The sequence below is a fragment of the Microcaecilia unicolor genome, chromosome 5, assembly GCF_901765095.1.
Source record: "Microcaecilia unicolor chromosome 5, aMicUni1.1, whole genome shotgun sequence".
Taxonomy (NCBI): Eukaryota; Metazoa; Chordata; class Amphibia; order Gymnophiona; family Siphonopidae; genus Microcaecilia; species Microcaecilia unicolor.
Genome location: NC_044035.1, coordinates 356,352,119 through 356,377,769, shown reverse-complemented (window position 1 = coordinate 356,377,769; position 25,651 = coordinate 356,352,119). Strand labels below are relative to the sequence as shown.

The 25,651-nt window shown below is 48.2% G+C and overlaps 1 protein-coding gene across 1 annotated transcript in view; it reads right to left on the bottom strand.

Annotated features, from left to right (window-relative positions):
• The window catches only part of CDH15 (cadherin 15), a 110,177-nt gene extending 87,819 nt beyond the window's left edge, over positions 1–22,358 (bottom strand). Inside the window, exon 1 of the mRNA XM_030204603.1 lies at positions 22,208–22,358. Within this exon, the coding sequence (XP_030060463.1) occupies positions 22,208–22,261 (54 nt within the window). The 5' untranslated portion in view covers positions 22,262–22,358. The remainder of the gene's footprint in view (positions 1–22,207) is intronic.
• Positions 22,359–25,651: the final 3,293 nt, after the last annotated feature.

Sequence of the window (25,651 nt, the reverse complement as noted above, 5' to 3'; positions counted from 1 at the left end):
CCCGCCGGGCTGCCGCCACTGCGAGTCTGCCAGAGAAGCAACGGGGTGGTGGCAATTTGGGGTCTCTCTGCACTACCTGTGACTGCCAACCCCGCCCCTTTGAGGTCACTTCTAGTTCTGGAGCAGAGCCAGCAGCCACAGGTAATTAAGCCCCACGATCTTAATATTTTTATTTTATCCTGTACCTTGGCTTTTATTAAGCAACGGTAAGCCCAATATGGGGTGCTGGAGTACCACCAGGCTACTGCAGCACCCTGGCGGTATTTCCCATCTCTAGTACACCGCCATTTTCGGTGCTACAAAAATGTATTTATTTTTGTAGCGCCGGAGTGTACCTGGCAGTAATCACTGCCTGGTTACTGCTGGAGGAGTAGGCTAGTGGTTAGTGCAGTGGACTTTGATCCTGGGGAACTGGGTTTGGTTTCCACTGCAGAACCTTGTGACTCTGGGCAAGTCACTTAACCCTCCATTGCCCCTGGTACAAAATAAGTACCTGAATATATGTAAACTGCTTTGAATGTAGTTGCAAAAACCACAGAAAGGTAGTATATCAAGTCCCATTTCCCTTTCCACCACCTCAATGGCTCACCCCCAAAATGGCCACGCGGCAAGTGTTTTACTTGCCACAAGGCCATTTCCTACAGGAAGGCGAGACTTTCCTTTTACCAACTGCGGTAAAGGAGGCCTCAGCGCGTATGTAAAACATCCGCTGATGCCATCCCCAGCCCCCTTTTGCCGCAGCTTGATAAAAGGGGCCCTCGGTGTGCTAAGTTGTTGGGCAGACTGGATGGACTGTACAGCTCTTTATCTGCCGTCATCTACTACGTTACTGTATGTTACTATTTTACTAAGCATGCATTATGGCTGAGCACACCTTAGTAAAAGGGCCCCTTAATTTTTTTGCATGGGGGGGGGGGGGGGAAGGCGGTTATCAGTGTTTAACAGTTAAAACCTACAGTCAGAAGCCCATAAGTACTACTACTAATAGCATTTATATAGCGCTACCAGACGCACGCAGCGCTGTACATATAAGTACATAAGTATTGCCACACTGGGAAAGGCCAAAGGTCCATCAAGCCCAGCATCCTGTTTCCAACAGTGGCCAATCCAGGTCACAAATACCCGGCAAGATCCCAAAAATGTACAAAAACATTTTATACTGCTCCTATCCCATGACTCTCCAATTTCCTCTGGAGTCGGTACTTTGTTAAACACCTTTTGAAAATCCAGATACACAATACTGACCTTTATCCACATGTTTGTTCACCCCTTCAATGAAGTGTAGCGGATTGGTGAGGCAAGATCTCCCTTCACTAAATCCATGTTGGCTTTGTCTCATTAATCCATGCTTTTGAATATGCTCTGTGATTTTGTTCTTAATAATAATCTCAACCATTTTGCCCGGCACCGACGTCAGACTCAATACAGAAAATGTGGAAAGAACTGTTAAGTTGAAAGACAGCCTGGATGTTAAACATAAGGCACTAACCCAGAACTAACCCATCTGGAGAAATTGCCTCCTGAGAGAATATTTTTCAGGTTCATAACACTGTGCCAGAAGTCTTAAGATCAGAATACTAGAAAGGAAATTCAGAATTATTCATGACTAAAACGATCAGACAGTTTAAAACAAAAATAAAAGACTTAACGAACCCCGAGCTTTCTCCCTCATTATACAATATGATGCAAAACAAATGAAACTTATATCTTGCAAGTTACCAGAATGGTCTTATGTGGCATTTCTAGATAAACAAATAGACCAGAATCAACCAGAAAAGTGTTTTGGATAAAAAGGAAAGATCAAAAGCTGACTCAAGAGCCACAGAGCCCCGGCCGTGTAATATCTTAAAAACCAAACGATTTAGTTGAAAACTATCCTGCCCGCGATCAGGCCAATGCCATTTACAAAGCAACGGGATCACGTTTTCCAGCTTTCCAGCATGACATAACAATCCAGCAGCAGTATTTCGAAGGGTTTGAAATGTAAGCTTAACTGTCCTACAACAGTTGCAATAATCAAGTTATGATATAAGCTTGAATTAACATTTGGAACTGATTTGGATGGAAATAATATCGGACACTTCGGAGATGGTTCAGTTTGCAGAAAACTTTTTTAATCATAAGTACATAAGTAATGCCACACTGGGAAAAGACCAAGGGTCCATCGAGCCCAGCATCTTGTCCACGACAGCGGCCAATCCAGGCCAAGGGCACCTGGCGAGCTTCCCAAACGTACAAACATTCTATACAATCAAGCCATTGTGACATCACTAATGAGGTTGGCTCTTATTGGTGGAATGAGCCACTATGACATCACAATAGGTTAAATCACTGCTCTATGTAATAAAAGTGAGACAAGTAGAGGACATAAGTACATAAGTAATGCCACACTGGGAAAAGACCAAGGCTCCATCAAGCCCAGCATCCTGTCCACGACAGCGGCCAATCCAGGCCAAGGGCACCTGGCAAGCTTCCCAAACGTACATAAGTACATAAGTAATGCCACACTGGGAAAAGACCAAGGGTCCATCGAGCCCAGCATCCTGTCCACGACAGCGGCCAATCCAGGCCAAGGGCACCTGGCGAGCTTCCCAAACGTACAAACATTCTATACATGTTATTCCTGGAATTGTGGATTTTTCCCAAGTCCATTTAGTAGCGGTTTATGGACTTGTTCTTTAGGAAACCGTCTAACCCCTTTTTAAACTCTGCCAAGCTAACCGCCTTTACCACATTCTCCGGCAACGAATTCCAGAGTTTAATTATGCGTTGGGTGAAGAAAACTTTTCTCCGATTTGTTTCAAATTTACTACACTGTAGTTTCATCGCATGCCCCCTAGTCCTAGTATTTTTGGAAAGCGTGAACAGAAGCTTCACATCCACCTGTTCCATTCCACTCATTATTTTACATACCTCTATCATGTCTCCCCTCAGCCGTCTCTTCTCCAAGCTGAATAGCCCTAGCCTCCTTAGTCTTTCTTCATAGGGAAGTCGTCCCATCCCCGCTATAATTTTAGTCTCCCTTCGCTGCACCTTTTCCAATCAAGACATTAACCTGCAATTCCGTCGAGATAAATCCCCCAACTCTTTCAAAGAGGTCTCAATGACTAAATGCAGTCCACCAGTTTTTATCCCTTTGCTTAACCAAGCGGGTAGGCCTGTTCCTATCCAGAGAAGTTTGATGCTTTAAGGAATGTGAGGCATGATAGGAGTTTGGGGTGGGCAGGGGTGATGGTAGTTTAGTTCTGTTCTGTCGTCTTATTCATGTGGTGAAGAAACCCAGGCCCTCTACAATAGAAAAAAATGTAATAACAGTGAATCCAATACAGAACCATTAGCTGAGGTTTTTGATTTATTTGTGAGGCTGCAGTGACATCTAGTGACTGTAACCACAAAGTTGTTCAAATGAGTTGTGGAGATTTTGGGACGGCTGGTTGTAATCCTCTCCTGCTTCCCTGCAGTGCTAAAGAAATGCACTGATAGGCTATTGCCAAATCAGAGGTGATACAGTTAGTTAGAATAGAATCAAATAGATAGAATCAGGGAAACAGATAAAATAAGATAAGTTGACAGGTGAAAAGAGTTTTAAAATGGTCCGCAAATATGTCGCTAGGAAGGACTTCAGGCGATATGTAGAAGCCTTGGAGTAGGCTGAATCTCTGCGGCTGCCTGGGCAAACTCCAACGCTGAGAAGGTTTCGACCCATTGTGTGAGGCAGAATGAGATGAGAGCTGCCAAACCGGCCAAGTCCAAATAGCAGGCTGCAGGAGGAGGTGAAAGCTGCTCTTCAACTGACCACACCAGCTCCCCAGGCGATGGCTGCAGGATCCAGGTGCCGCAGTTCGAAAAGGCCCAACGGCCCAGCCGCAACGATCAACGGTTGAAGGCAATGCTAAGCCATACAGCTGATCGCATTCAAAGAAGGCGGGGCCCAGGATGCATTAGGGAGTGTCATAATCCTTGTCCTACACACAGAAAAACTAGTCAAGACCCCATTGGTTACCTTGTTCTTTTACACTAAAGTCGGTGTAAGCTATTAGTAGTTTTTAAGTACCACTAATGGGTCTATGGGGTCCTTTTACTAGGCAGTGGTAAACCCAACGTGGGCTTACTGCTCACTATACAGGAAGTGGCGCCAGGGTACCTCAGCAGCCTGGCGGCACTTCCCACCCTCAGCGCGCCTTCATTTCAGGCGCTACAAAAATGTATTTATTTTTGTAGCGCCGGAGTGTACCCGGCAGTAATCGGACAGTGCCGCATGCTGCTTGGTTGCTGCCGGGTTAACACGGGAGCCCTTACCGCCACCTCAGTGGGCGGCGGTAAGGGTTCCCCCCACCACCCCCCGAAATGGCGACGCGGCAAGTGCTTTACTCGCAGCATGGCCATTTCCTGCAGGAAGTCGAGACTTGCCTTTTTACCAGCTGCGGCAAAAGGGGGCCTCAGTGAGTTTGTAAAACAGCGCTGGCCCCCTTTTCCCGCAGCTCAGTGTTTCCTTTCATTTAGAGTTATTCAGGGGTTCTCTTACTGAGCCGTGGCAAAACGTGGCTGCAGTAATGTGGGTGGGTGTTTTTGGGGTGCGCCAGGCAAGTTTACCACTTCTGGGAAAAAGGGCTTTTGCTTTCGATGGGCCGGTAAAAGGGGCCTGAGGTAAAATTGAAACCAGCACACGCCTGTTTACGGCCTGAACACTTAATGCCACCCACTGAACTAGAGGTAAGGGCTGAGGCGCTACACGTGCACCAACTGCTGATTAACGCCAGAAAAGCTGCGTCAAATCTGAAATTACCACCAGGGGGGTGTGCTAGCCTGGTGGTAGTCTCGTTTTGATGTGGTTCTTCTGTGTGTTCGTTGTTAGCCTCAGATGTTATATTCAGGTCCATTAGAGCAGCATGCAGGTCCCCGGATTAGTGTAGTAGTGGGTGCAGTGAACTGTAGACAGGTGGACCCAGGCCCATGCCTCCCCCTACCTGTTACACTTGTGGAGGAAACTGTGAGCCCTCCAAAACTCACCAGAAACCCACTGTACCCACATGTAGGTGCCCCCTTCACCCATAAGGACTATGGTAGTGGTGTAGAGTTGTGGGGAGTGGGTTTTTGGGGGGGATTTGGGGGCTCAGCACACAAGGTAAGGGAGCTATGCACCTGGGAGGTATTTGTATATATTTTTTTTAATTTTTAGAAGTGCCCCCTAGGGTGCCCGGTTGGTGTCCTGGCATGTCAGGGGGACCAGTGCACTACAAATGCTGGCTCCTCCCATGACCAAATGCCTTGGATTTCGCTGGGTTGGAGATGGCCGGCATTTTTTTCCATTATTGCTGAAAAACAAAACTGGCCATCTCAAACCCGGCGAACACTGGCATTTGGCCGGCCATCTTTTTCGATAATACGGTTACGGCCAGCTGTTGCGCTGCCGGCGATCTATTTCGCCAGCGCCGTTCGAGTAAGCCCCTCTATGTAAGGTTGCAAAGCCATTTGGATCATTATAAGGATCTTAAAACTTCTCTTGAAATCAGCTTTTCTGGGTCCTAAATAGACGGGAGTGGTGGAAACAGATAAGGATCAGGTGAAGCTCCGTGGTCTTGGGTCTATGTCTTCGTTTTTGTTTATTTTATTTATTGTATTTATACCCCATGTTTTCCAACCTAGTGGTAATTTCAATGTGGTTTACAAATTGACTTAATAGAAAAACAGGGTTTTTTTTTACTGGCTTTAGATTGCAGACTCCTCCCCCCCCCCCCCCCCCCAGTGCCCCAATCTGCTACTGCAGTCCCAGCCCCTCCCCTTCCAGTGCTCTCATCTGCCACTGCAGACCTTGCCCTCCAATCTGCCATTTCCAGAGTCATTTTAATCATTAGGCAGTTGCCTATCTCAGCAGCTTCTGTGGTGGGAAGGGACGAGTGGGAAAGGGAAGGGAAGGGAAATGGGACTTGATATACCACCTTTCTGAGCTTTTTGCAACTACATTCAAAGCGGTTTACATGTATGTGCAGGACGTCAGACTCACAGAAACAGAAGCCTGCGCAGCCTTCTACATGGAATGTTGCTAGTGGAATAGCAACATTCCATGTAGAATCTCCAATAGGGAAAAAGAACTGGGACTTGATATACCGCCTTTCTGTGGTATTTTGCAACTACATTCAAAGTGGTTTACATACATACATACAGGTACTTATTTTGTACCTGGGGCAATGGAGGGTTAAGTGACTTGCCCAGAGTCTCAAGGAGCTGCAGTGGGAATCAAACTCAGTTCCCCAGAATCAGAGTCCGCTGCACTAACCACTAGGCTACTCCTCCACTAGCAACATTCCATGTAGAATCTCAAATAGTAGCAACCACTAGGCTACTCCTCCACTCCTTGGAATTCCGGAATCTTGCTATTCTTTGGGGTTCTACATGGAATGTTGCTACTCTTTGAGACTGTGAATGGAATCTTGTTCATGGGACTTGATCTACTGCCTTTCTGAGGTTTTTGCAACTACATTCAAGGCAGTTTACATATATTCAGGTACTTATTTTGTACCTGGGGCAATGGAGGGTTAAGTGACTTGCCCACAGTCACAAGGAGCTGCAGTGGGAATTGAACTCAGCTCCCCAGGATCAAAGTCCACTGCACTAACCACTAGGCTACTCCCCCACTCTGCAGTTAAAGTAAAATGATAGGTCCTGAGACCCCCAGAAACCGAAACTCTTAGCAGAGGAGATGGGCAGATTTCAAATAGCCCATTTCCCCCAAGTAAATGACTTCTGGAAATTACTGTCATTCCATATGAATAAACCAAGCTTTCATGTTTAAAAAATATACATTCAATCAGGTTATTTTACAGGGTCGTTCTGGAAGGGGTGGTGTTGGCGTCATCCTGATCATTCAGTTTAATTATCAAAATGTTGAGCTGGGAGATTAGGGCCTGAGAGTTTTTGAGGAAAGACAGAAGGCTGAAGGCTCAACTTGTTTTTTCTGATGTATTAGGACACTGGGGCACGAGCAGGGCCTGGATTACACAGTATTACTCATCCCCCCCCCAAACTAGCAGAAGCGCTGAACATTCCTCCCCATGCTCTAAAAGAATCTGCGGGTGGGGCACAGCTGTTGGAATGTTGGAACACAGCTGGCCTGCCCTCCTCTGCATTTAGGAGGTGTGATAAGGCATGACACAGCTGTTCTGGGCAGGCGGCCATCTTCTTTGTGCCTTACAGCAGCTGTGGCTGAGCCTAGGTATTAGTTGAAAATTGAGCTTATCCAGAAAGCAAATTAAAACTTTGTTCTCTCAGGACAGAGACAAAATATAACCCAGAAGTACATATATTGCGAGAAATAGACATAACATAGTAAGTGACAGCTGATAAAGACCTGTATGGTCTATCCAGTCTCTGCCCGGCATTTTCAGCCCCTGGATCATGTTAATCCCTGCGATCTGCCTCTGGCAGCCAACTCGGTTAGGCAAAACTTCTGAAAATCACTGGAAGGAGTATGAAGGGGACCTAGGGAAAGTATGAGAGGCATTGAGAGGGTACTTGGAAGTTGGCTATTCAGCCACGATCAGGGCACAGACCGTAGAAGTCTGGCCAGGAGTGGGTTCGCTTCCCAATTACCGGTGTTGCCACCCAATCTCCACTAAGCTTCTGAGGATCCATTTCTTCTAAACAGGATTCCTTTGTGTTTATCCCACGCATGTTTGAATTCCGTTACCGTTTTCATCTCCACCACCTCCCGCGGGAAGGCATTCCAAGCATCCACCACCCTCTCCGTGAAAAAATACTTCCTGACATTAGTCCTGAGTCTACCCCCCTTCAACCTCATTTCATGTCCTCTAGTTCTACCACCTTCCCTTCTCCGGAAAAGGTTCGTTTGCGGATTAATACCTTTCAAATATTTGAACGTCTGTATCATATCACCCCTGTTTCTCCTTTCCTCCAGGGTATACGTATTCACATCATCAAGCCTCGTGCGTCTTGCTACGTAAACCCCATACCATTTTTGTTGCTTTTCTTTGAACCGCTTCAAGTCTTTTTACATCCTTAGCAAGATACGGCCTCGAAATCTGAACACAATACTCCAGGTGGGACCTCACCAACGACTTGTAGAGGGGCATCAACACCTCCTTTCTTTTGCTGGTTATACCCCTCTCTATGCAGCCTGGCATCCTTCTGGCCGCATCCACTGCTGCACTATTTCGCCACCTTGAGATCCTCGGACACCATCACCCCAAGGTCCCTCTCCCGAGCCGAGCTTATCAATTTCTCCCCTCCTATCTCGTTCATCTCTTCTTGATTTCTGCACCCCAAGTGCATCACTCTGCACTTTTTGGCATTAAAGTTTAACTGCAGAACTTTGACCATTCTTCTAATTTTCAAAAAGTTTAAACCCCACTCTGCTGGCCATTCACCGGTTAGTGCCTACTAACTGGCCACTCTCTAACTAGCTAGGTTAGGGATGGGTCATGCTGGGGGCAGAGTGTCAGCTTAGCCGGTTGGCAGCACTGGAATCTATGCGGGATGTAAAGAACAACTCACAAAGAAACTCCAGGCAGCTCACAACACAGCAGCCAGGCTGATATTCGGTAAAACACGTTTTGAAAGTGCCAAACCCCTTCGAAAAAAAAACTGCATTGGCTCCCAATCAAGGAACGTATCGCCTTCAAAATCTGCACCTTGGTCCACAAGATTATCTACGGTGAGGTCCCAGGATATATGGTCGACCTGATCGATCTGCCAACCAGAAACAGAACCAGAGCATCAGGTACCTACTTGAATCTCCAAGCTGCAAAGGAGTCAGATACAAATTAACCTATGCATCCAACTTCTCCTACATAGGCACACAATTGTGGAATGCACTGCCAAAGACTGTGAAAACAATCTACGACCATCTAAACTTCAGATCGTTAAAGACCTACTTATTCAGAAAAGCATTCCCCACCGACCTAACTTAGATGCCTCAACTCTGCAACACAGCAAAACCATAGATTGTACTGGACATTATATATTCCTTCCTATCTTCGATCCCTATGTACCTGAATATACTAACTTTACCCGACCCTAACATCAAATTGTATTTGTTTCCATACCGGTCTAGGCGATCGCCTTACGGTAAGATGTAAGCCACATTGAGCCTGCAAATAGGTGGAAAATGTGGGATACAAATGTAACAAATAAATAAATAAATAAATCCTAACGTTTTGTGGCGAGTTAACCTGGCAAATTGAATATCCAGGGTTAGCTGAGTTTATTTTGGGTGGGTCCTTCCTACCCCCACCCCTGTCCATACATACAGTTTTTTTTGTTGTTAAACTTTCCCTCTGCCCCTGCTGCTTCTCCCCCCCTTCCGCTGAGCATCCGCTTCTCTTCCCCCCTCGCCTGGCATCTGTTCCTCTCTTTCCCCCTGGCATCTGTTCCTCTTTTTCCTTCTCCCCCCCACCCCCCGCTGGCATCTGCTCCTCTTTCCCTTCCCAGTCTACCTCCAAGCCGTCGCCAGCAGCGATTCCAGTAAGCAGCCTGCGCCAGCCCTGCAGGCTTCCCTCTACCGCGTCCCTGCCAGTGAAGAAACAGGAAATGATGTCATCGAGGGTGGGACGCGGTAGAGGGAAGCCTGCAAGGTTGATTACGGGAATCACTGCCAGCAATAGCTGAAAGGTAGATGGGGGTGAAGTGGGGAATTTAGAGAGAGACGCGCAGCTGCCATGAGGGCGAGAGTGGCGTGAGGCAGCAGCAATGAGGTGCTTTGGGGGCCACTAGACTGGGTGGGTCTGAGGCAAGAATGGGTGAGCCTGTGCCCACCAAAGCCCGCCCGTAACTACGCCACTGGCTGGAAGCTGCTTGCAAGCGGTTTGAATATTACCCCCGTTACGATCAGGGCAGGACAACTAGGCAGTGATGTCAGACAAGCAAGTCCTCAGTCTGTGACTGGATTTTTGATGACATTTTGGATGTAAAGAGAGGGATCTGGGAGTTGCCAGCTGAAAAATGGACCGAAAGTCACAGAAGAACAAAGCGCTAGAGAGAAAAGAGCGAGATTAATGAGGGTCCTGAGGTTCAGCCACTGATAGCAGAACAGCAGTGAAGGGAAAACTAGTAGAGGATGGGGGGATGGGGAGGTAAGAAGATGCCCAAGAGAGAGCAAAGTCCAGTTCTGCACAATGTACCAAGAAGTAGATGGTGATTAGTGGTGTCAAAAGCAGAGGATGAAGATTGACCATAAAGAGGTAACATAGTAGATGACGGCAGAAAAAGACCTGCACGGTCCATCCAGTCTGCCCAAGAAGATAAATTCATATGTGCTACTTTTTTATTTGTACTGTCCTCTTCAGTGCACAGACCGTATAAGTCTGCCCAGCACTATCCCCGCCTCCCAACCACCAGCTCTGGCAAAGACCCTATAAGTCTGCCCAGCACTATCCCCGCCTCCCACCACCAGCTCTGGCACAGACCGTATAAGTCTGCCCAGCACTATCCCCGCCTCCCAACCACCAGCTCTGGCACAGACCCTATAAGTCTGCCCAACACTATCCCCGCCTCCCAACCACCAGCTCTGGCACAGACCCTATAAGTCTGCCCAGCACTATCCCCGCCTCCCAACCACCAGCTCTGGCACAGACCCTATAAGTCTGCCCAGCACTATCCCTGCCTCCCAACCATCAGTCCCGCTTCCCACCACCGGCTCTGGCACAGACCGTATAAGTCTGCCCAGCACTATCCCTGCCACCCACCACTGGCTCTGGCACAGACCATATAAGTCTGCCCAGCACTATCCCCGCCGCCCAACCACCAGCCCCGGCACAGACCGTATAAGTCTGCCCAGCACTAGTCCAGCCTCCCAACCACCAGCCCCAGCACAGACCGTATAAGTCTGGCCAGCCCTATCCCCGCCTCCCAACCACCAGCTCTGGCACAGACCCTATAAGTCTGCCCAGCACTATCCCCGCCTCCCAACTACCAGTCCCGCCTCCCACCACCGGCTCTGGCACAGACTGTATAAGTCTGCCCAGCACTATCCCTGCCTCCCAACCACCAACCCCGCCTCCCAACCACCAGCTCTGGCACAGACCGTATAAGTCTGCCCAGCACTAGTCCCGTCTCCCACCACCAGCTCTGGCACAGACCGTATAAGTCTGCCCAGCACTATCCCCGCCTCCCAACCACCAGCTCTGGCACAGACCCTATAAGTCTGCCCAGCACTATCCCCGCCTCCCAACTACCAGTCCCGCCTTCCACCACCAGCTTTGGCACAGACCGTATAAGTCTGGCCAGGCCTATCCCCGCCTCCCACCACCAGCTCTGGCACAGACCCTATAAGTCTGCCCAGCACTATCCCCGCCTCCCAACTACCAGTCCCGCCTCCCACCACCAGCTCTGGCACAGACTGTATAAGTCTGCCCAGCACTATCCCTGCCTCCCACCACCGGCTCTGGCACAGACCGTATAAGTCTGCCCAGCACTATCTCCGCCTCCCAACCACCAGTCCTGCCTCCCACCACCGGCTCTGGCACAGACCGTATAAGTCTGCCCAGCACTATCCCCACCGCCCAACCACCAGCCCCAGCGCAGACCGTATAAGTCTGCCCAGCACTAGTCCCACCTCCCAACCACCAGCCCCAGCACAGACCGTATATGTCTGCCCACACTAGCCCCACCTCCCAACCACCAGCTCTGGCACAGACCCTATAAGTCTGCCCAGCACTATCCCCGCCTCCCAACTACCAGTCCCACCTCCCACCACCGGCTCTGGCACAGACTGTATAAGTCTGCCCAGCACTATCCCTGCCTCCCAACCACCAGTCCCGCTTCCCACCACCGGCTCTGGCACAGACCGTATAAGTCTGCCCAGCACTATCCCTGCCACCCACCACCGGCTCTGGCACAGACCGTATAAGTCTGCCCAGCACTAGTCCCGCCTCCCAACCACCAGCCCCAGCACAGACCGTATATGTCTGCCCACACTAGCCCCGCCTCCCAACCACCAGCTCTGCCACCCATTCTAGGCTAAGCTCCTGAGGATCCCTTCCTTCTGCACAGGATTCCTTTATGTTTATCCCACGCATGTTTGAATTCCGTTACCGTTTTCATCTCCACCACCTCCCGCTGGAGGGCATTCCAAGCATCCACCACCCTCTCCGTGAAAAAAATACTTCCTGACATTCTTCTTGAGTCTGCCCCCCTTCAATCTCATTTTTTGGCAAAAGTATTTTCTGTGGAACGTTGAGATCGGAAGCTAGATTGGAGCAGATCTAGAAGAGTTCAGATGAAAGAAATTGAAGACAGCAGAAGGATGCAAAAATGGGGGTTGGGGGAGGGAATGAGAGGGGATGATTGTTAGCAGAACAGATAGGGCCCAGTAGGTTCACAGGACAGTTATACTGGGAGGTTGGACTGCTGTCAACAGGGCAGTCATGCTGAGATCCAGCATTTCATAACCTGTGTGAACCCAACTGAACGGACTTCTTTCTTACAGTCTGGAGAATGGAGGATATTTTTGCTGCTGTAGGTCTGCAGCTGCTTCTTGCTGAGGGGCCTTTAACTCCCCCAGAACTGTTCTTTTTGTGATGGGATAGCAATGGAGGGGAGGGGACAAGAATCGGTGGAAGTTTGGGTTTGGAATGCCTTAGGAATGTGACAGCTGTTGTTCTCCATCCCCTAAACCTTTCTAACTGTGACTGGTACATCCCAGCATCCTACAAGGAAGCCCCTAGATGAGACTTAGAGGGGAGGGGATGGGGTTTGATATACCACCTTTCTGTGGTTACAATCAAAGTGGTTTACATATTATATACAGATTCTTATTTTGTAGCTGGGGCAATGGAGGGTTAAGTGACTTACCTAGAGTCACAAGGAGCTGCAGTGAGATTCGAACCCAGTTCCCCTGGTTCTACTACTACTACTATTTACTACTATTTAGCATTTCTATAGCGCTACAAGGCATACGCAGCGCTGCACAAACATAGAAGAAAGACAGTCCCTGCTCAAAGAGCTTACAATCTAATAGACAAAAAATAAATAAAGGAAGCAAATCAAATCAATTAATGTGAACGGGAAGGAAGAGAGGAGGGTAGGTGGAGGCGAGTGGTTACAAGTGGTTATGAGTCAAAAGCAATGTTAAAGAGGTGGGCTTTCAGTCTAGATTTAAAGGTGGCCAAGGATGGGGCAAGACGTAGGGGCTCAGGAAGTTTATTCCAGGCGTAGGGTGCAGCGAGACAGAAGGCGCGAAGTCTGGAGTTGGCAGTAGTGGAGAAGGGAACAGATAAGAAGGATTTATCCATGGAGCGGAGTGCACGGGAAGGGGTGTAGGGAAGGACGAGTGTGGAGAGATACTGGGGAGCAGCAGAGTGAGTACATTTATAGGTTAGTAGAAGAAGTTTGAACAGGATGCGAAAATGGATAGGGAGCCAGTGAAGGGTCTTGAGGAGAGGGGTAGTATGAGTAAAGCGACCCTGGCGGAAGACGAGATGGGCAGCAGAGTTTTGAACCGACTGGAGAGGGGAGAGGTGACTAAGTGGGAGGCCAGCAAGAAGCAGATTGCAGTAGTCTAAACGAGAAGTGACCACTGCATGAACCATCAGGCTACTCCTCCACTCCAGTTTAGAAAATAGGAAGATCCAAAATTGGGATGTGAATGACATTATGTTGAGAGCTCAAGCAAGGTCGGATGGTGCATCCTCCAGCCTCTATCCTTGCCCTGCGCTATCAGCTCTGATCCCAGTGGCACTGGGATGTCCAAAGAAAACCAGTCTGGGTTCACATTAAAACTTAGGTGGTAACTGGTGTCAACTGCTGCCTCTCACGATCTCTCCTTCTGTCCTTTGGGGAGGGGTTGCACATAGTGACCATGACTAATAGGTTATCCCTGGAAATCTTACTTTTAAGAGGGTGAAGTGCAGCTGCTCTCATCAGTAAGATCTAGAGCCAGCACAGCCTGAGAGACAAGAAAGGAAAGAGATGGAAAAATGGGCAAATCCCTGCAGGGCTGGGCAAGGGAAGTCATTTTGCTCCAGGGATTAAAGAGGCTTTCAAAAACCTGCCATTTACACTTCGTTTGTACTGGCCGAATGTAGGTACGTTATGAATTTATTGCTGTGCTCTGTTAACCTAGAAAGGGGCCATCACTATACTCCTGGTTTAGTTTTGGACAGTCAGCCAACCCTGAGTCCCTAAATTTCTTTATTAAGTCTCTGAGATGAGTTATTGACACAAACTCTCTCCGTATCTTCATCCATGGGTTTGCTATTAATAGAATCGGTTAGTTCAATTGTCTGTACCCTGGTATGACCCTGTCAGACATCAGAGGACTGTAACTAATGCAGAATACGGCAGGGGTCTCTTGCACGGGGCAAAATGAATCGGCTCATGGTATCCCACTTTTGAAGGAGCAGCACAAGCTCCTAATTTCAGCTGCCGTTCTTATGCTGGGTCATCCTCTTCGCTGATCGCTGGCCTCTCAGATGTCTCAGCGAAATCTTTTCACCCTTCCCTCACTCTTCAGGGTTACAAGATGCATAGACACCAGCTCTGTGGGTGCTTGAGAACCCACAATATTGAACAAACTCCTTGAGGTAATTTCGACTGAGTTGAGCACCCAGATCATTTTGAAAATTTGGCTCCTATGGCAGAATCTTTGAGGTGAGGGTTGCTATAAATCTGGAGGTTCTGCCAGGTCTTTGGCGAGAGGTGAGAAGCGCTGCAGATGTCCCTTTTCTTGAAACTACTCCTAATACTGTTCCTTCTACCGCTTCTCACTGCTAAAATGCGTTATTTTATTTAGAACATAACATAAGAATATGAGAGTAGCCATACTGGGTCAGACCAATGGTCCATCTAGCCCAGTATCTTGTTTTCCAAACAGTGGCCAAGTCAGGTCACAAGTACCTGGCAGAAACCCAAAGAGTAGCATCATTCCATGTAGGACCCCAAAGAATAGCAAGATTCTGGAATCCTAAAGAGTGACAAGATTCCATGCAGAATCTCAAAGAGTAGCAACATTCCATGTAGAACCCCAAAGAATAGCAAGATTCTGGAATCCTAAAGAGTGATAAGATTCCATGCAGAATCTCAAAGAGTAGCAACATTCCATGTAGAACCCCAAAGAATAGCAAGATTCTGGAATCCTAAAGAGTGACAAGATTCCATGCAGAATCTCAAAGAGTAGCAACATTCCATGTAGAACCCCAAAGAGTAGCAAGATTCTGGAATCCTAAAGAGTGACAAGATTCCATGCAGAATCTCAGAGTAGCATCATTCCATGTAGAACCCGAAAGAATAGCAAAATTCTGGAATCCTAAAGAGTGATAAGATTCCATGCAGAATCTCAAAGAGCACCACCATTCCATGTAGAACCCCAAAGAATAGCAAGATTCTGGAATCCTAAAGAGTGACAAGATTCCATGTAGAATCTCAAAGAGCACCACCATTCCATGTATAATCCCAAAGAATAGCAAGATTCTGGAATCCTAAAGAGTGACAAGATTCCATGCAGAATCTCAGAGTAGCAACATTCCATACTACAAATCCCAGAGCAAGCAGCTGCTTCTCATGACTGTCTCAATAGCAGACCATGGACTTTTCCTCCAGGAATCTGCCCAAACCTTTTCTAAACCCAGATATGCTAACCACAGTTACCACAAAGAGTTCCGACAAAGAGTTCCAGAGCTTAACTATTCATTGAGTGAAAAAATATTTCCTCTTATTTGTTTTAAAATTATTTCCATGTAACTTTCTCGAGTGTCCCCTAGTCTTTGTACTTTTGTAACAAGTAAAAAAATCAATTTACTTCTACTCGTTCTACACTACTCAGGATTTTGTTGACCTCAATTATTAGGATTTATTTACCGCCTTTTTGAAGGAATTCACTCAAGGCGGTGTACAGTAAGAATAAATCAAACATGAGCAATAGACAATTACAGCAGTAAAAATATTCAAATAACAGCACAAAGTACGGCATAGTAGACTACTTTAGGAAGTAAGCAGCACTGCACAGACACTTAAGGGACAGTCCCTGCTCCATAGAGTTCACCGTCTGCTCTGGACAGTTTGTGAATTTTCATTTCTTTAATGTTCATCTTTCTGCCTCTGCTTAAGGATGTTGTAGCAATATATTGCCTAGATGCTCTAGTGATTGTGGGCAGCATAATAAATGTCACAAGTAAAGAAATGCTTAAAATAGAGCTGTGAGAAGTTAGACCAGAAAGAACAGATAAGGGGACTTCCTCAACAGAATAATTCCAAAGGCATAAAACTGGAAAAAAAAAGTCCTTTTGGAACACAGCCCAAAAATATTTTTCTCATGGTATTTTTATGCCCTTGCACAGACATTTCTGATCAGTTGCAAGCCTGGGACCAACCCAGCCCCTGCACAGAGCAAGTGTTAACTCTCTGAATGCCACGACTGGATAAGGCTGGACACACTGTGGGTTTCTCCTGGATAGTAAGATTTCAAGTCAGACATCCAAGTCAAGGACCTCAGTTAGGGCACCTTTCCTCAAGAGTTTTCAAGTCATGTGGATACCAGGGCTGCCGAGAGACATGGCTAGACCCAGAGCAGAACCAGACCACCGTAAGCCGCCCTCCCCCCACTCGCACTGCTGCTCCCACCTGCCTGCCACCTTACCATTCTGTCTTTGTCTTCAAGGCAATATAGTGCTAATGCAATCATCTGGTGAATGGCATGCAGGAGCAGGGGAGGTCAGACCTTGGAGCAGGCAGCAATAACAAGCTTGCTGGTGCCGGGCCTGGGTCCCTCCTTGGAGTCCAGGTCCAGGGAATTTTGCCCCTCTTGCCCCCCATCTCAGTGGCCCTGGTGGACACTGAATCATCAGAATGTATTTCTCAAGGCCACTGTGGGTGTCAGTGGGTGAAGTAGGACATGAACTTGGGTTTCTTGGTTCCCAACTAGCCCAGTACTGTAACCTGCAAGCCTTACACTCCCCCTGAACTGTCAACGTCACCATCTCTGGTAATGGGATATGGAAAGCCATGTGCGTCTGATATGCTGGCTATGTTGGACTGAGATAGTAAGCTGAGTTTTTGATGTTGTGATTAAGTCAAGATGGGTGTGTGATGCGGAGGTGGTTGTACGATCGCGGTGTGCTTGACACAGTACGTGATGGGCTGAGGTTCTCATGATGACTTTGATGTATCTCATTCTCTCAACAGCCTTCACAATCAAGGCCTGGCCGATTGGCTTGGTACTCTGATTGTGCCGTCTCCTGTTGAATGAGCTTCCCACTACTTAGGTTTTCTGTTCCACCAGAAGGTGAAACGGAGTGACAAATGGGATACACCATCAGGATATTGAGGGAAGAGAGTTCTGGCAGCTCCACTATCTGACCGTTTTAATGCTTCTTTACAGTCAAGTGGTTCCAGAGGAATGGAGACAGGCAGAAGGGGTTCTTTTTCATAACAGTGGAAGTAAGAGTGGCAGAACACCAATTTTAAAAATGGTTCCAGGGTGACCTGGGAAACTACAGACCAGTGAATCTGATATCAGTGTCAGGCAACTATTACAAACAATATAGTTTAATGTGATATAGCCAACATGGATTTAGTCAAGGGAAGTCTTCCTTCACCAATTTGCCTCATTTCTTTGAAGGCGTGAATACACGTGGATAAAGGTGAGCCCACTGATCGATTACAATTATGTAAAGGAATCCTGTTCAGAAGGAATGGATCCTCAGAAGCTTAGCGGAGATTGGGTGGCAGCACCGGTGGTGGGAGGCGGGGCTAGTGCTGGGCAGACTTTTATGGTCTGTGCCCTGAAAATGGCAGATACAAATTAAGGTCAGGTATACAGATAAAGTAGCACATATGAGTTTATCTTGTTGGGCAGACTGGATGGACTGTATGGGTCTTTCTCTGCCATCATCTACTATGTTACTATCAGCCTTATTTTCGAAAGAGAAGGGCGCCTATCTTTCGACACAAATCGGGAGATGGGCGTTCTTCTCCCAGGGTCGCCCAAATCGGCATAATCAAAAGCCGATTTTGGGCGTCCTCAACTGCTTTCCGTCGTGGGGACGACCAAAGTTCACGGGGGCGTGTCGGAAGGATAATGAAGGCGAGACTTGGGCATGCGTAACACATGGGTGTCCTCGACCGATATTGGAAAAAAGAAGGGCGTCCCTGACGAGCACTTGGGCGACTTTACTTGGTCCATTTTTTCTTACGACCAAGCCTCAAAAAGGTGCCTGAACTGACCAGATGACCACCGGAGGGAATCGGGGATGACCTCTCATTACTCCCCCAGTGGTCACTAACCCCCTCCCACCCTAAAAAAAATTTTTTAAATATTTTTTGCCAGCTTCTATGCCAACCTGAAATGTCATACCCAGCTCCATGACAGCAGTATGCAGGTCCCTGGAGCAATTTTACTGGGTGCAGTGCACTTCAGGCAGGTGGACCCAGGCCCATCCCCCCCTACCTGTTACACTTGTGCTGGTAAATGTGAGCCCTTCAAAATCCACCAGAAACCCACTGTACCCAAACGCAGGTGCCCCCCTTCACCCCTAAGGGTTATGGTAGTGGTGTACAGTTGTGGAGAGTGGGTTTTGGGTAGGGGGGTTGGGGGGCTCAGCACACAAAGTAAGGGAGCCATGCACCTGGGAGCAATTTCTGAAGTTCACTGCAGTGCTCCCTAGGGTGCCCGGTTGGTGTCCTGGCATGTGAGGGGGACCAGTGCACTATGAATGCTGGCTCCTCCCATGACCAAAGGGGTTGCATTTGGTCGTTTCTGAGATGGGCGTCCTTGGTTTCCATTATCGCCGAAAAACGGGGACGACCATCTCTAAGGACTACCATCTCTAAGGTCGACCTCAATTTTGCAATTTGGGCATCCCCGACTGTATTATCAAAACGAAAGATGGCCGCCCATCTTGTTTCGATAATACGGGTTTCCCCGCCCCTTCACTGGGATGTCCTGCGAGAACATCCGCAGGAAAATTTGGGCGCCTCTTTCGATGATGCCCCTCCACGTATTGTATTTTTATACATTTTCTTTATTTTTTAAATCTGATTTTGTAAAATTGTAATTTCTTTGCTTTTTTATGTAACTTTGTAAACCGCTTTGGTGCCTTTTGGTCAGTGGCGTATCAAGGGGGGGGGCGGTCCGCCCCGAGTGCACGCCGCTGTTGGGGGGTGCCGCGCGCCTATTCGTTTTCATGCTCCCTTTGCCCCGGAACAGGTTATTTCCTGTTCCGGGGCAGAGGAAGCATGAAAACGAAGAGCCGGCAGGTGCGCAGCACCCCCCACCAGCGGCGTGCACCCGGGGGGTTCTTTCGCTGGGGGATTGGGGGTTCTTTCACCGGGGGGGGGCATCGCGCTGTTCCGAGGGGGCGCTGCACCCGTGGGGCGGGGCGCATCGGCGATCCGCCCCGGGTGTCAGCCCCCCTAGGAACGCCACTGCTTTTGGTATAAGGCAGTAAATAAAACAAATAAATCAAATCAAATGAGAGACTCCTGAGAAAATTAAAAAGCCTGTTAATTAGGAACTGCTTAAAATACAGAAAACAGACAGTAGGGTTGAACAGGGCCGCCGAGAGACTAGGCCGGGCCTGGGGCAAGGCCGCTCCGCCTCCCCCCCCTGCCGCCCCCCGTCGCTCCCCCCACCGCTGCAGTCCGTGGTCTCACCTGCCTGCTTCCACGGCTCCGGGCCCCCTTCATTCAAAGCGGCAGTCGCAGATCGCGTCTCTTCTGGCCTTCCCTCCCTGTGTCCCGCCCTCGTCTGATGTAACTTACGATTTCTGTGAGGGCGGGACACAGGGAGGGAAGGCCAGAAGAGACGCGATCTGCGACTGCCGCTTTGAATGAAGGGGGCCCGGAGCCGTGGAAGCAGGCAGGTGAGACCGGGGACTGCAGCACCGGCGGCCTGACCCCGGCGCCGTTTGTCCCCCCTGCCCCCCCTCTCGGCGGCCCTGGGGTTAAATGGTCAATTTTCTGAATGGAAGAAGGTGACTAGTAGAATATCTCAGGGATCTGTACTGACCAATATTTGAAGTGATCAAGGGCTCCTTTTTCTAAGTCACAGTAGTAATTCCCAGGGCGCTTTCATCCCATTTGCCGCACGTGCATCACTACTATGGCATAGTAAAAAGAGCCCCAGATTTGCAGATATGTGTGCATGTACTGGTGTGCTCTCCCACATGCAGTGGCGTAGCCAAGGGTGGGCCTGGGTGGGCCCAGGCCCACTCACTTTGGGCTCAGGTCCACCAGTAGCAGCACACCTATGATGTGGCAGGGATCCCTAAGCCCCACCAGCCGAAAACTCCTAACAACTGTTCCTCCTGCATATCTTGTAAATAGCAGATCTTCGCCTGCAGGCGCCACCATCTTGAAAAATGCTGGTACCCTGCCCTGTGTGGTGGATCCTGGGGATATAAGGGAGTTTCCCTCTTACATGGATCACACGATGCACTAGGCAGGGCAAGGGCTGCCATATTGGAGATGATGGCCCGGAGGCAGGAACAAGTGGACATCACTCCTGCCTCCTTCAAGGGGGCTTGGAAAAGGAGGCTAGGGGTGGGTGCCACTAGACACCAGGGACTTTTTTAAAAGTTTTGGTTGGGCTGCGGGGGTGGGGAGGGCTGCCACTAGACACTAGGGAAATGGTTTTTATTGGGAGGGAGGAAAGGGGTGGTCATGTTGGCATAGCTGCCGAGAGGGGGGGCAGGGGGGACAAAATTCCCCGGGCCCGGGCCTCCAAGGGGGGCCTGGCGCCGCAGTCCCACCTGCCCTCCATCGTCGACTGTCTGCCCCCTGCATTGAAATCGCAGTCTCATCTCCGTGAAAGCAGCGCTGCAGGCAGCAGAATGCCTCCCTTCGGCCCTCCTTGTGTCCCGCCCTCGCGGAAGTTACGTCAGACTAGGGCGGGACACAGGGAGGGAAGGAGGGCCGAAGGGAGGCATTCTGCTGCCTGCAGCGCTGCTTTCACGGAGGTGAGACTGCGATTTCAATGCAGGGAGCCCGGCCCGGTGGTGGATGGGGGGGGGGGGAGCGGTGGCGGCAGTGGTGACCTCGGGGGGGGGGGGTGGTGGAGGGGGGAGCGACGCGACCTTGGGGAGGTGGGGCGGCGGGGGCAGCAGGGGCGGGGCCCCGGGGGCAGCCTTGCCCCAGGCCCGGCCCAGTCTCTCGGTGGCCCTGCATGTAGGGGGTGCCACGGGGAATTGAAAAACTGTTTGTTTTAAATGCAAGTTTAGTTTAGTTTATTAATAGCTTGATGTACCGTCCTTCAGTGAACAATCAGAGCAGAAAACAGTAAAAATAAACAGTAGAGAGGAACTACATAGTAAAAGCTCTCGCTTCTACCTACCCTCCTCTCCTCTTTCCTCTACACATTAATTGATTTGCTTGCTTTATTTTTTGTCTATTAGATTGTAAGCTCTTTGAGCAGGGACTGTCTTTCTTCTATGTTTGTGCAGCGCTGTGTACGCCTTGTAGCGCTATAGAAATGCTAAATAGTAGTAGTAGTAGTAGTAGTAAAACTCAACCAGGGCCAGCACAGGGAGAAATCAACTAGTCGGAGACAGAATAGGTTTCTCTTGCCCCAGGACAGGCATCCAGGCCCAGTCAATCAGGGTTAAGAAAAGGGAATGCCTCAGAGAGTAAGTGAGTCTTAAGAAGGGCCCGAAATCAGGAGTAAGATTGTTCACAACGGAGTTTCACGGGATGGACAATCGTAAACATACCAAGAAATAACACTCGTAAAGAACACAAAAAAAGTAACTAGTACGATAAATAATAACAATAGAAAGAAATATTGATCCACATTTGGGGACTCGGAGCCGTGTGACACCCCTACCCCAGGTCACACCACAAGTGCAAGATCCTGTAACACTTCCTGGGGTAGAACCTCAGGCTTAAGTCTGTGGCACCTCCCCGGTCCATACCACACAGCACAGGACCTAACAGCACCTTCTCCAGGCCACGCTGGACACAGCACAACGTCCTGCAACACTTTCCTGAGATGGACCAGGCAGTACAAGAAGCCAGTGGTGGTAGACCTCCCTGTCTAGTCCATACACTACCAGCGCCTGCATTTCTCCCATCCCCCATCATCTCAAGCTATACAGCAGGAGACCCCATAACAGCTTTCTGGGAGCAAAGACGTTTGTGAATTTCAGCTTCAAGGGATCAAAGAAGACCACCTACTCTCCTAACCTTAATCAGATTTTAGGGCATTTTAAGATACACAGTTGTATACAATAATCCTTCCTAAGGACAGGGAAATCTGTGTTACCTGGGGGAAGAGAAGTCCCAGCAGACAGAAGGTGAAAAAAACTTTGAGTCCCATCTGGCAGGTGATGTGTTGTTGCGTGTTGGTATATGTTGGTTCAGCAGAGAGCAGGGCAGAGCTCCTGAAACCCCTGTGTCCGTCTCCGGCTTTGGGATCTCTCTCTGTCTGGGAGCGAATTGAGTGACAGAACATGTGCTGAGAGGACAGGAGGGGCTGAAATATTAGTCCAGCATGGGAAGGGGGATTAGTAGCAAACCCCTGGGGTGGGGGTGGGGTGGGATGGCAGAAAGCAGCTGTCCTCATTACACAGTGCCCTCTCAACTGAAGGCTGCCTCCTGCCCTCTAGGTCCTGGATATTTGGGGAGGTGGGGGAGCAGCTTTAACTCTGCCTGTTGTGTTTAGTCTCCAGGGGTTTGCTGAATGCCTTAAGCAGAGTCAGCACAGGAAGGGACTGTGGTGCTGGGAAAGGGGGTACAAGCTTCTGGGGCTGTGCCTCCCTGCTGGACACCCCCACCACCTGAATCACCTGGCTGTAACTAGCACTTCTGGTGCTGACATTTAAGGGTACAGACTTCGTTTTACTATACCTACCATGAGCTTAGAAAACTATGCCTTAATTTGGAAAATAACAGCGTATCTAAAATCCTTCCAACGTGGAACTAATGCCTTCAGGCTGCAGACTTGAAAGCAAAGTGCAGTTTAAAATGCCATTTCTAACTTTTCGGGCTTTAAGAGAGCCTAATTTAACCATATGTCCCAGCCCGGCTTTTATATTCAATGAATGACCATCGTGTGGTCAACCCTTCTTTCTCTAGAGCCCACTGGGAATCCACCCGGTCCAGCGCTTTTTTTTTTTGTCCCCTGCTGTGTGGAATAGCTTGCCCCATGATTTGCAAGTTCAGTTATCTCTTAAGAGTTTTAAAATTGGTTTAAAAACCTATCTATTTTCTAAGGCTTTTGACACCCCACGATCACTGGAAATTTTAATGAGAGCTGCGGTTTCTTACATAGTAGATGACGGCAGAGAAAGACCTGTACGGTCCATCCAGTCTGCCCAACAAGATAAACTCATATGTGCTACTTTATGTGTATACCTGACCTTGATTTGTATCTGCCATTTTCAGGGCACAGACCGTAGAAGTCTGCCCAGCACTAGCCCCGCCTCCCACCACTGGCTCTGCCACCCAATCTCCGCTAAGCTTCTAATGATCCATTCTGTTTATCCCACGCATGTTTGAATTCCGCTACCGTTTCCCTCTCCACCACCTCCCGCGGGAGGGCATTCCAAGTATCCACCACTCTCTACGTGAAAAAATACTTCCTGACATTTTTCTTGAGTCTGCCCCCCTTCAATCTCATTTCATGTGCTCTAGTTCTACCGCCTTACCATCTACGGAAAAGGTTTCTTTGCGGATTAATTCCTTTCAAATATTTGAACGTCCGTATCATATCACCCCTGTTTCTCCTTTCCGCCAGGGTATACATAGTGGAGGAGTGGCCTAGTGGTTAGGGTGGTGGACTTTGGTCCTGGGGAACTGAGTTCGATTCCCACTCAGGCACAGGCAGCTCCTTGTGACTCTGGGCAAGTCACTTAACCCTCCATTGCCCCATGTAAGCCGCATTGAGCCTGCCATGAGTGGGAAAGCGCAGGGTACAAATGTAACAAAAATAAAATAGATACTATTGGAGATTCTACATGGAATGTTGCTACTATTGGAGATTCTACATGGAATGTAAGCTGCATTGAGCCTGCCATGAGTGGGAAAGCGCAGGGTACAAATGTAACTAAAATAAAAAAAAATAAAATACATGTTCAGGTCAGCAAGTCTCTCCTCATACATCTTGTAACGCAAATCCCATATCAATCTTGTAGCTTTTCTTTGCACCGCTTCAATTCTTTTTACATCCTTAGCAAGGTATTTCCTCCAAAACTGAACACAATACTCCAAGTGGGGCCTCACCAACGACTTGTACAGGGGCATCAACACCTCCTTTCTTCTGCTGGTCACACCTCTCTCTATACAGCCTAGCAACCTTCTAGCTACGGCCACCACCTTGTCACACTGTTTCGTCGCCTTCAGATCCTCAGATACTATCACCCCAAGATCCCTCTCCCCCTCAGTACATATCAGACTCTCACCGCCTAACACATAAGTCTCTTGTGGGTTTCTACTCCCTAAGTGCATCACTTTGCATTTCTTCGCATTTAATTTTAATTGCCAAACCTTAGACCTAGCTTCCGCAAATCCCTTTTCATGTTTTCCACTCCCTCCTGGGTGTCCACTCTGTTACAAATCTTAGTATCATCCGCAAAAAGGCAAACTTTACCTTCTAACCCTTCGGCAATGTCACTCACAAATATCCTGAACAGAATCGGCCCCAGCATCGATCCCTGAGGCACTCCACTACTCACCTTTCCCTCATCCGAGCAAATTTTTGTTTGATTTTTTGCTGTTTCTAGTGTGCTTGTGATACTGTTTTTGTCAATAAAATGAAATTTCTTTTCTTTTAATGTTTCTTTTTTTAATTTTAACTCTACTGTACATCACCTTGTCTTGGTTGGTCCAATTTTTTGGCGACTAATCAAGTCTCAGAAGTAAACATAAACCTTGCAAAATATTACAGTCATAGCCACCTTCTCCTCCAAGTCAGAGAACATGTCACAGGCTGTGTGACAGTCATAGTCGGTCCTGTGAGTATTTATATGGTGAGGAGAAGGAATAATGAAACTAAGTTCATAAAATTTGGAAGCAGGAAATTGCAAACTGGAATCCTGTGATGACCAAAGAGGGAATATCTGTACATTGCTTTGATCTTAGACTTCAGTTTGTCATTTGAGACACATATTTCAGCCGTCCTTTGGAAATGCTGCTGGCAGTTGCATCAATCTATCAAATTTGATTAAGCAGATTTTGCAATGTTTGTACATGTTGTTACCAGACCATGTGTAACTTATTATAACATCTTACCAGATCAGTCCAGACCCTGCCAGCAGGTGGAGACAGAGAACTAACTACTAACTTTTCCATTGATTCATCACTGGTATAACAGATAGTGTAGCTGAGCAACGTGTCAGTATTCTCTGTCTCCGGCAAATGACAGTCTCATGCTTGACTGATGCTGCAGGATCTTCGAACAGGTTCCAGGTCAACAGCTCCAGGATTGTTTGGTAGAATGGAGGTAGAGGCAGGGGTTTTCCTATGGTCAGGGATGATTATATTTTGTAAGTTATACAGAATGAGTTTTATAAAGTTATAAGACTCTTTATTTTTCAGACTAACAACATTAAGATTCCCAATCAGCACGAGTTCCTGATGAAGCCATAAGATGGATGAAATGGTGGCCCCGTAGAACATTAAAGCTAAGTGCTCTTTCATGAATGATATTCTAATTTTAGTGTCCTTATCACCAAAGTATTATTTTATTAATTTTTGATTCACAGTGGAT